Below are 16,040 nucleotides of genomic sequence, written 5' to 3' on the forward strand. Positions count from 1 at the left end.
TTTTTCTGTCATATTTCTAAGCTAAAAAAGCCCACAGTTGATCAGAAAATTTTTTTAACCACATTTTTGTTTATATTAGGTCACAAAAATTGAATTCTTTTCCTGAAAATTCAACAATTTTGTTAAAGTCGTTTTTTTTTGTTAAAAATTCGTCTTTTTGAGTTGAAAATTAATTTTTTTTTTAATTAAAAAAAATTTGTTTATATAAATTATATAATTTTTTAAATTTATTAGTTACAAAAATCTGTTAGAAAATTTGTTAATTGTTTTGTTTACAGAAATATAAAAAAATGAAAATAAAAAAAAAAGAATTTTTAACTGCAAAGAAATTAAACAAAAAAATTTTCGAACATGCCTATCGATTTATAATTAATTATAATATTTTATTATCTCAATGCGCCACTTTTTCGTGTTGTGACGATTTCGAGTTCCAGATTTTTTTTTTAATCTACTCTAATGTCGGTATTATTACCGATTTTTACGAAATGGAAGATAACAGTAAATAATTATCATTTAAAAGCACAAATAAATTTAAAATAATTAATTTTAATTCATTAACGCGTAGTCTCTCAAATACTAATTAAATTATATTAATTATTTTACGTTCATCAGTATTTTAAATAAATAATTATCTTAGGTTCATTATAAGAAGAAACCGCCAATTGTTAATTTTAATTAGGACAATAATTTTTTAAATTAATGTCACAATAAACAGAATTTAAAGAAAAAAAACTTGCACTTTTTAAAAATTTATTTTATTTTTACTTTTTATTTATTAAAATGTTTATGAATATGTCCTTGAACAATTTTCAAAAATATTGCAAATCATAATTTATAAATGCCTTTTTTTAAACATAAGAACTAAATTTGTTTAACTTTATCCTATTTTTCGAAAACAAATTTATTTTCGATAAATTTTATTAATTTTTTTTTTTCATAGTCTTTACAAATTAGATCAATCAAAGAAATTCATATTTCTAAATTGAAATACTATTGGAAAGACTAGTGAACAAAATTAATAACATTTATAGAAAATAAATCTGTTTGCAAAAAACATGTTGAATTTGTTTTAAAAGTCTTTAAAAAAATTATGATTTGCATTTTAATAAATAAAAAAATGAAAATAAAATATACGAAAAAAAAGTACAGGTACCGAGAATCGAACACGCAACCTTCGGACTAGGAAGCCGGAGCGTTTTTTAGACAATTGGCGAAAATGGATGAGTTCTGTAATAATAACTGTTAGCAGTTAGCACCAATATAGTGACTTGTGCAGGAGTTTCTGGCTGCAAGAGAATTATCGAAAAAGTTTGAAAATGGATTTATAAAATAGTTGTGATATGCGAAAAAGTAGAAACTAGATGTACATCAAGACTATAAAAAGTCGTTTTGTTTCCGAAGAAACGGTAACTCTTATTTTACAATTCTAGTTCCTCGGCAGTGCGAGAAAGTCGATGATTGTCGATTCGTCGACGTTGACTTCGTCGGACGGCGTCGGCTCGACGGTATGGTTCAGATCTCAAACCTAGAAGAATATCTTCTAGGGCTCCATTATATACTTCATCCTGCTGCAGGAGTTTCTTCTCCTGAACCATTTTCGTCTTGTTTTTCAGCTCATTTATAACAGCATCCTAAAGTAGACAAATAGCGAAATCAGCCATTTTTATTTGAAGGCTTTCGCTTCTCAATTTATTACAGACCACGGACTCATGAAAGCTCGGAAAGCCGAATCGAACGATCGCTCGAGCAGTAGCCTCAAAACGCGACGGAATACGTTCTTTCTTTCGTCACGTTTTTTGCGCGTTTTCAAACGTTGCTTCAAGCTTAAAAAGGCGATGAAAGAGAGAACGGAAATAGATAGATTTTGTTCTCTTTCTGCGCGTTTCCAAGCCTTGATGTAAACTTAAAAACGCGATGAAAGAGAGAATAAATTCCGTTCTCTGTCTTCCCGCTTTCTGCGCGTTTCAAGCCTTAATTCAAGCTTGAAAACGCGAATAAAGAGAGAACGGAATACATTCTATCTTTCGTCGCGTTTTCAAGCCTTCATTCAAACTTAAAACGCGATAAAATTGAGAATAAATTTTGTTCTCTTTCTGCGCGTTTCCAAGCCTTGATTTAAACTTAAAAACGCGATGAAAGAGAGAATAAATTCCGTTCTCTGTCTTCCCGCTTTCTGCGTGTTTCAAGCCTTGATTCAAGCTTGAAAATGCGAATAAAGAGAGAACGGAATACATTCTATCTTTCGTCGCGTTTTCTGCGCGTTTTCAAGCCTTCATTCAAACTTAAAACGCGATAAAATTGAGAATAAATTTTGTTCTCTTTCTGCGCGTTTCCAAGCCTTGATTTAAACTTAAAAACGCGATGAAAGAGAGAATAAATTCCGTTCTCTGTCTTCCCGCTTTCTGCGCGTTTCAAGCCTTAATTCAAGCTTGAAAACGCGAATAAAGAGAGAACGGAATACATTCTATCTTTCGTCGGGTTTTCAAGCCTTGATTCAAACTTAAAACGCGATAAAATTGAGAATAAATTTTGTTCTCTTTCTGCGCGTTTCCAAGCCTTGATTTAAACTTAAAAACGCGATGAAAGAGAGTATAAATTCCGTTCTCTGTCTTCCCGCTTTCTGCGCGTTTCAAGCCTTGATTCAAGCTTGAAAACGCGAAAGACTGAACAGAAACCGTTCTCTTTCGTCGCATTTTTTGCGCATTTTCAAGCCTTGCTTGAAGCTTTAACTTGACGAAAGAGAAAACAGAATCCCTTCTCTCTTTCGTCGCGTTTTTTAACGCGTTTTAAAGCCTAGCATTTAGCTATAAAACGCGACGAAAGATAGAACGGATTCCGTTTTATCTTTCGTCGCTTTTGCAAGGTTGAAACCCAGACGAAAGATAGAACGGAAACCGCACTCTCTTTCGTCGCGTTTTCAAGCTTGAAAACGAGACAAAAGAGATCACGGAAACCATTCCCGCTATCGCCTTGCTTCAAGCTTAAAAATGCGACAAAATCCGTTCACTAATCAGTCGCGATTTCAAGCTTGAAAACGCGACGAAGCGAAGAAATGCGATGCGAAGTGAAATGCGAAGAAGGACAACGGAAACCGTACTCTCTTTCGTCGCATTTTTAACCCTTGCTTCAAGCTTGAAAACGCGTAGAAAGAGAAAACGGAATTCTTTTTCTCTTTTGACGCGTTTTCTGCCCGGCATTCCTACTCCTGGTTACTGCTCAAGCGCTTCTTTGGTTCTGTTTTCCGTGCTTTCACTTCAGATATCAAAAGTAGTGTCAATAGTTTTAGAAATTTGGAAAAATAGTGTCATATAAATTTTTAAGCGTTAAAATTATGTATAGTATGGATAAAAAGTGCGCGAGGAAAATTAACTTTACATTTTAAATAAAATATCCAATTTTCAAACCTAAGGTTTTTAAAGTATTAAAAATTAACTCTAATGTTTAGTTAAAATGTTATTCCTCGGTCTATCAATGATAAAAATTCCTATTTAATGCAGGCTTCGCAGAATTTTCCCTATTCTCCTCTTTTTCTCGTTTTTCTTCTTATAAATGCGAATTGAATTAATAGAACCCGATAATAATTATTATATGGTTCGCAATTTAATTTCTCTGTTAGAAGTTCAATCTTTTTTTTATAATTAATCTTTTTCGTTTAAAAATTGAACAATTTGATTTGATTTTTTTTCTAATTTAACTGCTGTCATGTATTTTTTTTTCTAATCTCGTCTTTTTTTGATAGAATCCCAATTTTTTCATTAAAGATCCAACTGTTTGATTGAGAATTAATCTGTTTTAGTTCGCAGATTTAATTAGTTTGCTTAATGTACGTTTTTATTGGTTACATCCAACTTTTGTTATTTAAAAATAGATTTGTTGTTTAAATATAAACTATTAGATTATTTTTTGTTGTTTAAATCCAACTGTTTTTTATTTGAAATAAAAAAACTTTTCTTGTTTACATGTCAACTATTACATTTTTCGTTGGCAATTTATTTTTTTTATTATTTTTCAACAAAAGAGTTGAATTTTAAATCAAAAAAGATTTTTCAGTCAAGAATAAAGAAAATTTGGACAGAGTAATTTCTCAACATAAAACATAAAATTTTAATCCGAAAAAGTGAAACGTTAACGGAAAAATCAAACTTTCAACCAAGAAGCACGACTTTTTAATACAATTTTTCTAATCTAACAAAATAAAGATTTATTTTAAAAAAAGCATTTTTAAAACAAAAGAAATGAATTTGTAACAAAAGAATTCAATTTTCAACAAAAAATATCATTTTTACCACAAGAATATTCAATAGAAAAAGACGAATTTTTAACAGAAAAATTAAATTTTCAACCCAAAGACTAATTATCAACATAAAAACCTAACGCTTTAACTGCATTTATTAATTATATTTTTATTCTGAAATTTCACTAAATACTTTATTGCTCCCACTCTACTATTAAGTCAAGATTTTTTTCTTTTATTTAATTTTATAAAACGTCTAAAATAAAAGGCAAAATATACAAACATAATATTTTAACAGACATCAAAGTCTGAAAATCTTTTAAATAAATTTAATGTACAGCCAAATTAAAATTTAAAACAAAGACCAATTTTTAAAGAAGCAGTTGAATTTTCAATGACAAAATTAATTCACATAGAAAAAAATAAAATTTGACATTTGTACCATAAAACGGTTTCAATTTTAAATAAAAAAATGTCAGATTTAATGAAAACGGTGAATTTTCAATAGTTCAATTTTTAGTAAAAAAAATTCATTTTTAACCAAGATAAAAAATTAATAGAATAGTTAAATTTTTAAACCAAAGAAATGGATCATAAGCTAAAAAAAATAGTCCTTTTTAACAAACCAGATGAAAAAACGAAAGATTTTTGAGTCGAAATAAAAGCAAATGTTAACGAAATTATATCATTTTTAAACCAAAAAGATGAATTTTCAACAAAACAGTTTAATTTTTTAAGCAAATAACCAAAATTGGAAAAATTAAAATTGCTGTAAAAAAAATCGATTTTCCATAAAACAAACCAATTTATAACAAAACAGTTTAATTCCCAACCAAAAATTTGCAAACCAAATTCTTAAATTTTCAACCATAAAAGAAAACTGTTAAATTTTCAGTTACAAAAACTAATTTACAACCAAAAACAACGAATTATCAGCAAGATATTTTACTTTTCAGCAAAAAAATAATAATTTGTAACTGAAATTATTAATGTTCAATAACACGAATATATATTTAAACAAGTAGATGAATTTTTAATCAAAAATATAATTTTTCAATCAAGACGAATAATTTTCTTATTGGTTTCTATTAATTCAGTTCGAATTTAATCGAAAACTTTTTTACATTTATAGTTTCCATGTTTCATTAAAAAAAAAACCTCTTACCCCCCCCCCCCCTGTAATTCTGGTGTAATTTTTGACTGGCCCAATGTAAAAATAGGCTTTCTACTATTTTTTTGCCTGTAAAATAAGACAGTTTTCGGGCAGTGGGTACAGCGAATGTTAGGAAAATCTTTTCTCAAGCAACATCAATGCGAGCCATCACATGCTTTTGCATTTAATACTATTTTTCCGAGGCCATTTCATGCTTTTGTTTCAAGGCCTAAAATGCTGCAAAAAATGTAAAATTTCCAGTTTTCTCAGGTAATATTTTTCAAGTGTTGAGAAAATGATCTACAATCTTTATTCAACAATTTTTATGTTAACATTTTTGTGTATTGGCCCGGAATCAATATTTATAAAAATTTTTAAAATAGTGAAAAAATGGATTTTTTCGTAATTATAAAAATTTATCAAAAATGTTTAGAAAAATTATTATTATTTATTCTATAAAAAATTAAAATTCGTAGTTATTTATCGCTTTTAATTATTTAACTATTTTTAATTGAATTTTTAAAAATTAAAAATTGTATTATTAGGTTAAAAATTCATTTTTTTTTTTTAATTTTTCCGCAGAATAATTATTTGTTCAATAAAATAATAGAAATTATAATCAAACGAGAAATATTTCAAGCCAACGAGATGAATTTTTGACCAAAAAATAATTTATTTTCGCCAAAAAGAGACGAATTTTAAAAAAGAAAGACCAATTTTCAAGAAAAGTGTTAAATTTTCAATCAACAAAGATTTTTTAGTCAAGGAAAAAAAAAATTTCAAAGAAATTGTTAAATTTTCAACAAGCCAAAATGATGACCTTTCTACAAAGCAGTTTAATTTTCAACCCGAAAATATGAATTTTCAACAATAAGTTCATTAATCACAAAAGCACTTTTTAAACCAAAAATACAAATTTAAAACGAATTTTCAACCAAATTTGAAGCAGAAAAATTCAATTTTTAACGAAAAAGTTAATTTAATTTTTAGCCAAAAGGATGAAATATTCACCAAAAGGTACGAATTTAAAAAATAAAAACAGGAATTTTAAGCAAAAGAGATAAATTTGCAAGAAAAAGTTTATTTTCAATCAAATACTTGCATTATCAAAGCAAATATGAATTTTAGACAAAGAAGTGTAATTTTTAACCAAAAATCATAACTTTTTAAATGAATTTCTCAGTTTTCAACGAAATAATTCAATTTTAAACCAAAGAGTCAAATTTGTAATCAATAAAAATGATTTTTTTTTTACCCAAAAAGACGAATTCTCAACAACAAAAAATTAGAATTTTGTACCAAAAAAGATTTTTTAGTCAAGAAAAAGAAAATTGCAACGAACTTGTCCAATCTTCAAGCGCCAAAAAGACGAATTTTATAGAAAGCCGTACAATTTTCAAAATAAAAAGACGACTTTTAAACAAAAGAGTTGAATTTTCAACAAAAAAGTTTATTTTCAATCAAATACTTGCATTTTCAACCCATAGATGAATTTTAGACAGTTTTTAAATTCGATTAAAATTTTGTATTCAAAATTTTTGAATCGAAAAGACGAATTTTCTACCAAAAAAGATTTTTTTAGTAAAGAAAGAAAAAAATTATTAAATAGATTGCTGAAGTCTCAAGCTAAAAAGAAGAATTTTCTGCGAAAATTTGTAAGAAATTTGTAAGAAAAATATTTATTTTTAAACAAATAGTTCGATTTTAAATCCATAAAGCTCAATTTTCAACAAAAAAGTTTTATTTTCGATCCAAAAAGATGAATGTTCAACCTGGTTCTACCATTTTGTGGAAAACTTGTCTTATTTAGTTTTATTAAAAATTAATTAACGATTAAAATTATTATTTTGTATTAATAAAATTATCATTGGGCTTGAAAATCTACTGATTTTTTTTTAAATTCATCTATTTAGCTTAAAGTTAAACAATTTCAATAAAAATTCGTATTTTGATTAAAAATATTAGACAATTTTCTTGGTCGCAAATTTCTGAAGGAGGATCGAGACACAGAAAAATATGTAGTTTAAAATTTGAAAGATTTTAGGTCACGAAAAAGTTGTTCTGTTTAACTATTTTTATTTTTAATGAAAAAGAATAAAAACAATGATTGATTTATCTGGTTTAGGGTATTGGAAAAAAATTTATACAGGAAGGAATATGTATGATAAAAAGTGCAAAAGCAAAAAATGTGCGATCATGTACCAATTGAAGTGTAGAGTAATTTTTTTTGCTTATGCTATAATAATTGATCCAAATAGGCACCGTGCGCCTACAAAACAGGGTTTCGTAAACTATTAAATCTTTCATATTTTCCCCTCCCCTCAATGCCCTACTTCCCCTTCAACCTTATTCCCCCTACTTTCCCACCACACACTCCACCACTCCTACCCCACTTATTGCTCCTCATTTCCTCTCCCGCCCATACTACCGCTCTCCAGATTTTTCTTAACTTCTACTTCCACTACCTCTCACTGCTTCCCCTCACAACCTCTTTTTCCTCTCCCTACATTTCTCCTCATTTCTCCTACATCTCTCCTCTTACTCCTTCTACGTCCACTCCCTTCACTTCCTGCATTTATCCACCTAATACTTTCACACCCTTCACCTACTCTCCTTCCCACCTCTAGTACTCCTCTCATCATTTTAATTTACTTGCATTTTTTTCGAATAGTTCTACTCTCCTCACTTCCCCTAACTCATTACACCTTACTCTCATAATCCCTATTTGCCCTACTATCGTTGCTACCCTTCATTGCCTCTTCTTTCCCTCTCCTCACTTCCTAGACTACTTATACTTACTCAGTCACCGGTTTATTTTGCTTCCTTTACACGCTCCACTTAACTTTACTCACCTCCTCTATTTCTTCAAACCTTACCTTTTCTTTCCCTTATTTCTCCAACTTTTCAACTCTTACTCATCCTACGTCCACTCCCTTCACTTCCTGCATTTATCCACCTAATACTTTCACACCCTTCACCTACTCTCCTTCCCACCTCTAGTATTCCTCTCATCATTTTAATTTACTTGCATTTTTTTCGAATAATTCTACTTTCCTCACTTCCCCTAACTCATTACACCTTACTCTCATAATCCCTATTTGCCCTACTATCGTTGCTACCCTTCATTGCCTCTTCTTTCCCTCTCCTCACTTCCTAGACTACTTATACTTACTCAGTCACCGGTTTATTTTGCTTCCTTTACACGCTCCACTTAACTTTACTCACCTCCTCTATTTCTTCAAACCTTACCTTTTCTTTCCCTTATTTCTCCAACTTCTCAACTCTTACTCATCCTACATCCACTCCCTTCACTTCTTCTATTTCTCATACAGTTAATTTCATAGCTATTCCCTATGCCCCTACTCACCACTACTTTCCACCACTACTCACACTTCCTTTCACCTCCATTGCTCCGACAATTTCCACTCTCCTCGCTTTCCCTAATTCTTCACACCTTACTTTCTTATACTCCTATACCCCCCCCCCCCACGCTGTTTACCCTATTCTCCCTGCCAACCCTTTACTTCCTCTTCCCCTCTCCTCATTTTCCATAGTAACCCTCTCCTCACTTTCCATACTAACCCTTTTTCCACTTCTCTCATTTCTAGGCCGCATTATTTTCCTCACGTCCCTCACTTCCCTTACTCTCCCTCCCTCTCAACCTACCTCTCCCATCGGTTTTCTTTTGCTTTCTTTATTCCCTTTACTCCCTTTTCTTTAATTACAGCTTTCTCTACTTTTTCACACCTTACTTATCCATTTTTTCCTTTCATTACACTTTGATCATTTCCTTTCCCATATTAATTTTATTCTCATTCATCCCTATACTTCTCATACTTCCTAACCCCTTGCTTTCCCTACTCTCCATTTCTTATTACTTTATCAGCTCTTTTTACTTCCACTCGCCTTACTTTTCGCATTTTCCCTTCCTTACACTCCCATAATTCCCTTTCCGCTATTGCCATATTCTCCCTGCATCTTTTTCTTCTCCCCTTCACTTCCCCACTTCTCTTCCCGGGACTACGAAATACTAAAAAACAAAGTAAATGTACCTATACTCTACTAGAACTCTGTGATAAAGATTTTTGTTACTAAAACGTAATTACCGTGCCTAAGCATTAAATGTTTGGCCCTTTTTTATTGATAGAGATTCAGCAGTCTGCTGATTATCTTTCTAATCTCGAAATTCATGAATGTCTTAGGGATCGTCCATAAATTATGTTGCCACTTTAGAGGGAAGGGGTCTCATAAACCCCACGGTTGGTAACAGGAGCTGGGAGGGGGGGGGGGGGGGGGGGGGGGGGGGGGGGGGGGGGGGGGGGGGGGGGGGAGGCAAAGTGAAGTTTTTTCTAAAACTATATAATGTAAAGTTTTTAGCGTTTTTAGTATGTTTCCGGATGGTTAAAAATTCAATAATTTAAAAATTAGCGTTTAAAGTTGAACTAATTTACTATAATTAAAAAAAAAATGTATTTCATAATAATTCGACTTTTTGGTTGAGAATTCATGATTTTTATTGAAAATTAATCTCTTTTGGTTGTAAATTAATCTTTTTGTTTGAAAATTCATTTTTTTGTTTAAAAAATCATCTTTTGGTTTAAAAGTTCATCTGTTTGGTTAACAATTTAACAAATAGGTTTTAGAGTTGAACTAATGTATTAAAAATTTTCTTTATTTCTTAAAAATTCGACTTTCTGGTTGACAATTTTCGAATTTTAATCAAAGTTCGTCTTTTTGGTATTAAATCAACCTTTTGGTTTAAAAATTTATATTTTTTAGTTGGAAATTAAACTTTTTGGTTAAGAATTCTTGAATTGTTGTAAAAGATCGTGTCTTTATAGTAAATTAATCTGTTTGTTTAAAAATTCATCTTTGTTGTGAAAATTCAACTTTTCGTTAAGAATTTTCTAATTTTTGTTTAATTCGGTTTTTTGGAAGAGTATTAATATTTTTGTTTAAAAATTCATCCTTTTGATTAAAAATTTGACAACTAGGTTATAAAGTTGATCCGCTTTATTAAGAATTCAAAAAAATAATAATTTTCTTTATTTCAGAAAAATTCAACTTTTTTGTTGATAGTTTTTGTTTAAATTCGTTTTTTTCGGTAACAAATTAATATTTTTGTTAAAATTTTTAAAACGAGGTTTTAGACTAGAACTAATTCCCTAAAGATTAGGAAAAAAATTTCTTTATATCTTAAAAATGCAACTTTTTCGTTGACAATTTTCGAATTTTCTGAAAAATTCGTTTCTTTGGTAAAAAATTATTATTTTTGTTTAAAAATGCATCTTTTTGGTTCAAAATTTACAAACTAGGTTTTAAAGTTGAACTGCTTCATTACAATTTTTTTTTAATTTCTAATTTCTTAAAAATTTAACTTTCTGGTTGAGAATTTTTGAATTTTATTAAAAGTACGTCTTTCTTATATTAAATCCACCTTTTTGTTTAAAAATTCATATTTGTTAGTTAAAAATTCAACTTTTTAGTTGAGAGTTCTTGAACTTTGTGAAAAAATTTTGTGAAAAATCATTTTTTTGGTGGAAAATTCATCTGTTTGTTTAAAAAATTTTTAATCTAGGTTTTAGACTTTAACTAATTTCTTAAAAATTAGAAACAATTTTTTTTCTTTTATATCTCAAAAATGCAACTTTTTCGTTGACAATTTTTGAATTTTATTAAAAATTCATTTTTTCTGTAGAAAATTAATCTGTTTGTTAAAAAATGCATTTTCTTGATAAACAAATTAAAAACTAGGTTTTAAAGTTAACTACTTGATTAAAAATAAGAAATAAAATGTTCTTTATTTCTTAAAAACTCAACGTTTTAATTGAAAATTCTTGAATTTTATTAAAAATTCATTTTTTCTGTAGATAATTAATCTTTTTGTTAAAAAACGCACCTTCTTGATAAACAAATTAGAAATTAGCTTTTAAAGTTGAACTACTTTTATAAAAATTGTTTTTTTTCTTTATTTCTCAAAAAATAAACTTTCTTGTTGGGAGTTTTTGAATTTTGTTAAAAAATTCGACTTGTTGGTATAAAATTAATCTTTTTGTTAAAAAAATCTTTTTTTTTGTTGTTGTTGTAGAAAACTAAACTTTTTGTTTCAGAATTCTTGATTTTTGTTAAAAATTATTTTTGTTTCGGTAGAAAATTAATCATTTTATTTAAAAATTCATCTTTTTTGTTAACGAATTAAAAATTAGCTTTTAAAGTTGAACTACTTTCTTAAAAATTGGAAAAAAAGGTTGTTTTTTTTTTAAATTCAACTTTTTTGATAAGAATTCTCGAATTTTGTTGAAAACTCGATTTTATTCGCGAGAAAATTAATCTTTTTGTTAAAAAAATCATCTTCTCAGTGAAACAATTAAAAACTAGGTTTTAAAGTTGAACTACTATTTCAAAAATAAGAAATTTTTTTCTTTATTCCTCAAAAATTAAACTTTTTTCTTGAGAATTTTTGAATTTTGTTAAAAAATTCGTTTTTTTCGTAGAAAATTAATATTTAGTTAAAAAAATTTTTTTTCTAGTAGAAAACTCAACTTTTTGGTTGACCATTCTTGATTTTTGTTAAAAATGTTGACGATTTTTAATTGAAAATTCGTTTTTTGTTGTTGAAAATTAATCTAGTTTAGGTAGAAATTTTGTTTGAAATTCCTATTTAAAAAAAAAATAATAAAATAAAATGAACTTGGTTTTTTTTCATCAAAGTTTCATATTTTTTATTTGATAATTCAACTGTTTAGTATATAAAATTCGTCATTTTGTCTTCAATGTTCAATAATTGAATTAAAAATCAGCTAATCGGTAGAAAATTCATTATATTAATTTTTTTTTAAATTAATGTTTAATGATTCAACTTTTGAATAAAAATTAAGTAACGCACTTTATGGATGATCCCTTATCTCTCTATATATGTTTCTTAAAATTACACTGAACTCCTTCCTAGCATTAATTTAAAATTTTGAAAATAATAAAATTAGGCATACTTTTATAAATAAAATATCCGAATCGCAGAAAATGATTAAAAAAAGACAATTTTGTAACAGATTTATAATTCTGAATTTAAACAAGGATTTTTTTTAAGTTCCTTTTTCTAAATCAGAATAAAAACTATTTTCAAAAATTCTTCCATATTTAAAATTTTCCGTTCCAAACCAAAGAATTTTTATTTTTACGAAAATTCCCTGTCCTAAAACCTGAATTATAATTCTGTAAGGAAATTAACTTTTTCTAAAATTTATAACACGGAATTGAACAATTCTAATTTTTATTTTAAAAAAAGAGTTTGAAAATTAAAACGCTTTTTATAAATAAAAATTATTTTCCAAAATTTCCCGTGCCAAAATCAAAATTATAATTCTTTTCTTAATTTGTGGGTCTCCTCTTTTTTAATAGCTCAGTTTTAAATCTAAACCATTTTTTATCGAAGGCTTTAAAAATGGAATTATGTATTTTTAAACTAATTTTTTAAAACTTTAATGCTTAGCAATTTCTATTTTAAATGTATTGATGTTTTAATATAAATTTTTCAAAATTGAACAATTTTTATTTAAAGATTTTGAGAATTATTAATTTAAAAAAATTAATTTCACAATCTTCATTTAATGAATTATTATTATAAGGAATTTTAAGAAATTCGAAAATATTTTTAAGGCTTTTAAAGATTTAAGTAAATTTTATATGATTTCAAAAGATTGAACGGAATTTCAAGGAATTTAAAGTTTTTAAAAAGAATTTAATAATATAATTTTTAAAGAATTTAAAGAAACTTTGCAAGATTTCCACGGATTTGAAAGATTTGAATGAATTTTGAATTTTCAGGGAATTTCAAAAAATTTAACTGAATTATCAAGGAATTAAAAATTTTTTTGAAAGATTTTAATATATTGTTAAAGAAATTTAAAGAGATTTGAAAAAATTTCCAAGCTTTTTAAAGATTTGAATGAATTCTTAATTTTCCGAGAATTTCAATAGATTAACGGAATTTCAAGGAATTAAATTTTTTTGTAGATTTTAATAATATAATTTTTAAAGAATTTAAAGAGATTTGGCAAGATTAACAATTATGAATTAAAAAAATATATAATTTCACAACCTGATTTAAAAACTGTGTGATCAATTTAAAAAACCTCATACTTTCAATTGTTGAGTTTTTAATTTTTATCAATATTATTAGTCAATAAAACAGAAAATGTTTAAATTTTCAATTAAGGAAGTCAGAAATTTAATTATTTAAAGTTTTTTCAGAAATATTAAATTTTTGCTACACTAAATTTGAAAATGTTGAATTTTTCAGATTTCAAAATTCAAATTGCACAAGTTTGAAGGCTATATTGTACAATTTTAAACACCTAAAATATGAGTTTGAAATAAAAGAAAATTGTACTTAATTTTCATTTCGAGCTTCTTTAATTGTCGAGGTTTCGAATTCTAATTAATTTAATTTACCATAATTTTAAAGTCGGCCTAAATTAAAGTTACTTAATTAGAAGACTTTCAAATTTTAATTTTCAATAAATTCAATTTTTTATTTTTATTTTTTATCCACAGGCAACTTCAATTACAAAAAAATTGCCACAACTTTTTTCAATTTTCAAATTCCAAACCACAACTTTTTCAAAAGTTTAAAAAAAAATTTCTAAAATAAAACATTTATGTTAAATTACAAATTTTTGCATTTAAGGTAGTTGTCGTGCCAAAAGTCAGAGATCTGAAAAAAATAGTTTTTCTATGATTTTAAGATTCAAATTAAACCTATTTTCATATATTTAATACTCAAAGTCTAAATAGGCATAATTTCATATTTTTTTTAGCGAAATATACGTAATAATTTATAAAAAATGTATTTTTTAATATTAAAAAATATTTAAAATATTCAAATTCACAAAAAAAAAAACATTAATTTAAACATGTTTGCAATTGAATTTTTCTGACATTTTTCAAAAATTGCTAAGAAGCGAAAGTCAGAAAAAATTAAATTGCAAAAATGTTTAAATTAATGTTTTTTTTTTTGTGAATTTGAATATTTTAAATATTTTTTAGTATTAAAAAATACATTTTTTTACAAATTATTACGTATATTTCGCTAAAAAAAATATGAAATTATGCCTACTTAGACTTTGAGTATTAAATATATGAAAATAGGTTTAATTTTCATATTAGTACTATAAATTCGAGAGAAAAATCCCGGACCCTGAATCAATTTCCCGGTTTTTTCCTGATTTTCCGAGCAGACAGAGACCCCGGAAACGAGCTTTCTCAGAAAATGATGAGTTCAGATCATGCGCACAATTTTTAAGAAGGGAACGTCCATTAATTAATTTAATTTTAGCGAATTTTAAGCAATTTCCATGGATTACAAATGATCTCGAGGGAATTTTATGGGATTTTGAAGATTTCAAGGGATTTAAAAAGATCTCGTAAGATTTTGAAATATTTCACCGAATTTCGAGAATTTTAATAATTTTAAAATATTTTAAAGAATTTACATGAATTTTACAAGATTATGAGGAATTTTTATGGGATTTTTTCATGGATTTTAAAAGTTTTTGAATGGTTTTAAGGGATTTTTAGATAGAGATTTAAGATTTTCATGAATTTAAAAGTTTTTTAATATTTATTAATTGATGATTAATTAATATTATTTCCACTGATTTTAATAATATTTCGAAGATTGGAAGGGATTTAAAAGATTTTAAAGGATTTAAATTAATACATTTAAAGGGGTTTCGAGGCATTTTAATGTTTTTAAAAATATTTTAATATATTTTAAAGAAATTCAAGAGATTCGAAAAGATTACCACAGATTTTTTAGATTTTTGTCCATTTTCCAGAAATCTCCAAGACTTCAAAATATTTAAAGGAATTCGAAAGGATTTTCGAATAATATCAGCGTATTTCAGGAATTTCGAGATATTTTCATTCTTTTTAAAAAGATTGTAATATATTTTAAGGAATATCAAATAATTTGAATAGCTTTTTTAAATGAGATTCGATAAAATTTCCACAGATTTTAAAGATTTGAATAAATTTTCAGAAAATTTCAAAAAATTTAACGGAATTTTAAAGAATTTCCGAAAAATATAATAAATTTTAAGGAATTTCGAGTAATTTTAGTTCTTTTACAAAAAAGATTTCAATTTGTTTAAAGAAACTTTAAGATACTTGGAAAGATTTCCACGGATTTTGAAAATTTAAATGCATTTTTAAGGAATTTTAAGGAATTTAAATTTTTTTATAAAAGATTTTAATATCATTTTTATGGAATTTGAAGAAATTCGGCAAAATTTTCACGGATTTTAAACATTTTAATGAGTTTTGAATTTTCATGAAATTTCGAGAGATTTAAGGGAATTTCAAGAAATTCTAATTTTGTTAAAGATTTTCATACATTTTTATGGAATTCAAAAAGATTCGAAAAGATTTCCACAGATTTTAAATATTTTATTGAATTTTTAATTTCCAGGGAATATATAAAAGATTTTACGGAATTTTAAAGGCTTTCCTGATAAAATCAGAGATTTTAAGGAATTTCTAGAATATTTTAAATAATTTTAATATATTTTTTAAGGAATTTAAAGGGATTCGGTAAGATTTTGGAAAGATTTGAAAGATTTGCATGAATTTTCAAGGAATTTCAAAGACTTCAGG

The 16,040-nt window shown here is 26.8% G+C and overlaps 1 protein-coding gene across 2 annotated transcripts in view; it reads right to left on the reverse strand.

Annotated features, from left to right (window-relative positions):
• Positions 1-1,063: 1,063 nt before the first annotated feature.
• LOC117178105 (formin-like protein) overlaps positions 1,064-16,040 on the reverse strand; it is a 101,648-nt gene continuing 86,671 nt past the window's right edge. The window contains exon 16 of one of the 2 annotated variants that reach the window (XM_033369348.1): positions 1,064-1,631. In XM_033369348.1, the coding sequence (XP_033225239.1) occupies positions 1,419-1,631 (213 nt within the window). In that variant the 3' untranslated portion in view covers positions 1,064-1,418. The remainder of the gene's footprint in view (positions 1,632-16,040) is intronic. The other variant, XM_033369350.1, reaches the window with a different exon arrangement.

This window comes from Belonocnema kinseyi, chromosome 8 (assembly GCF_010883055.1).
Source record: "Belonocnema kinseyi isolate 2016_QV_RU_SX_M_011 chromosome 8, B_treatae_v1, whole genome shotgun sequence".
NCBI lineage: Eukaryota > Metazoa > Arthropoda > Insecta > Hymenoptera > Cynipidae > Belonocnema > Belonocnema kinseyi.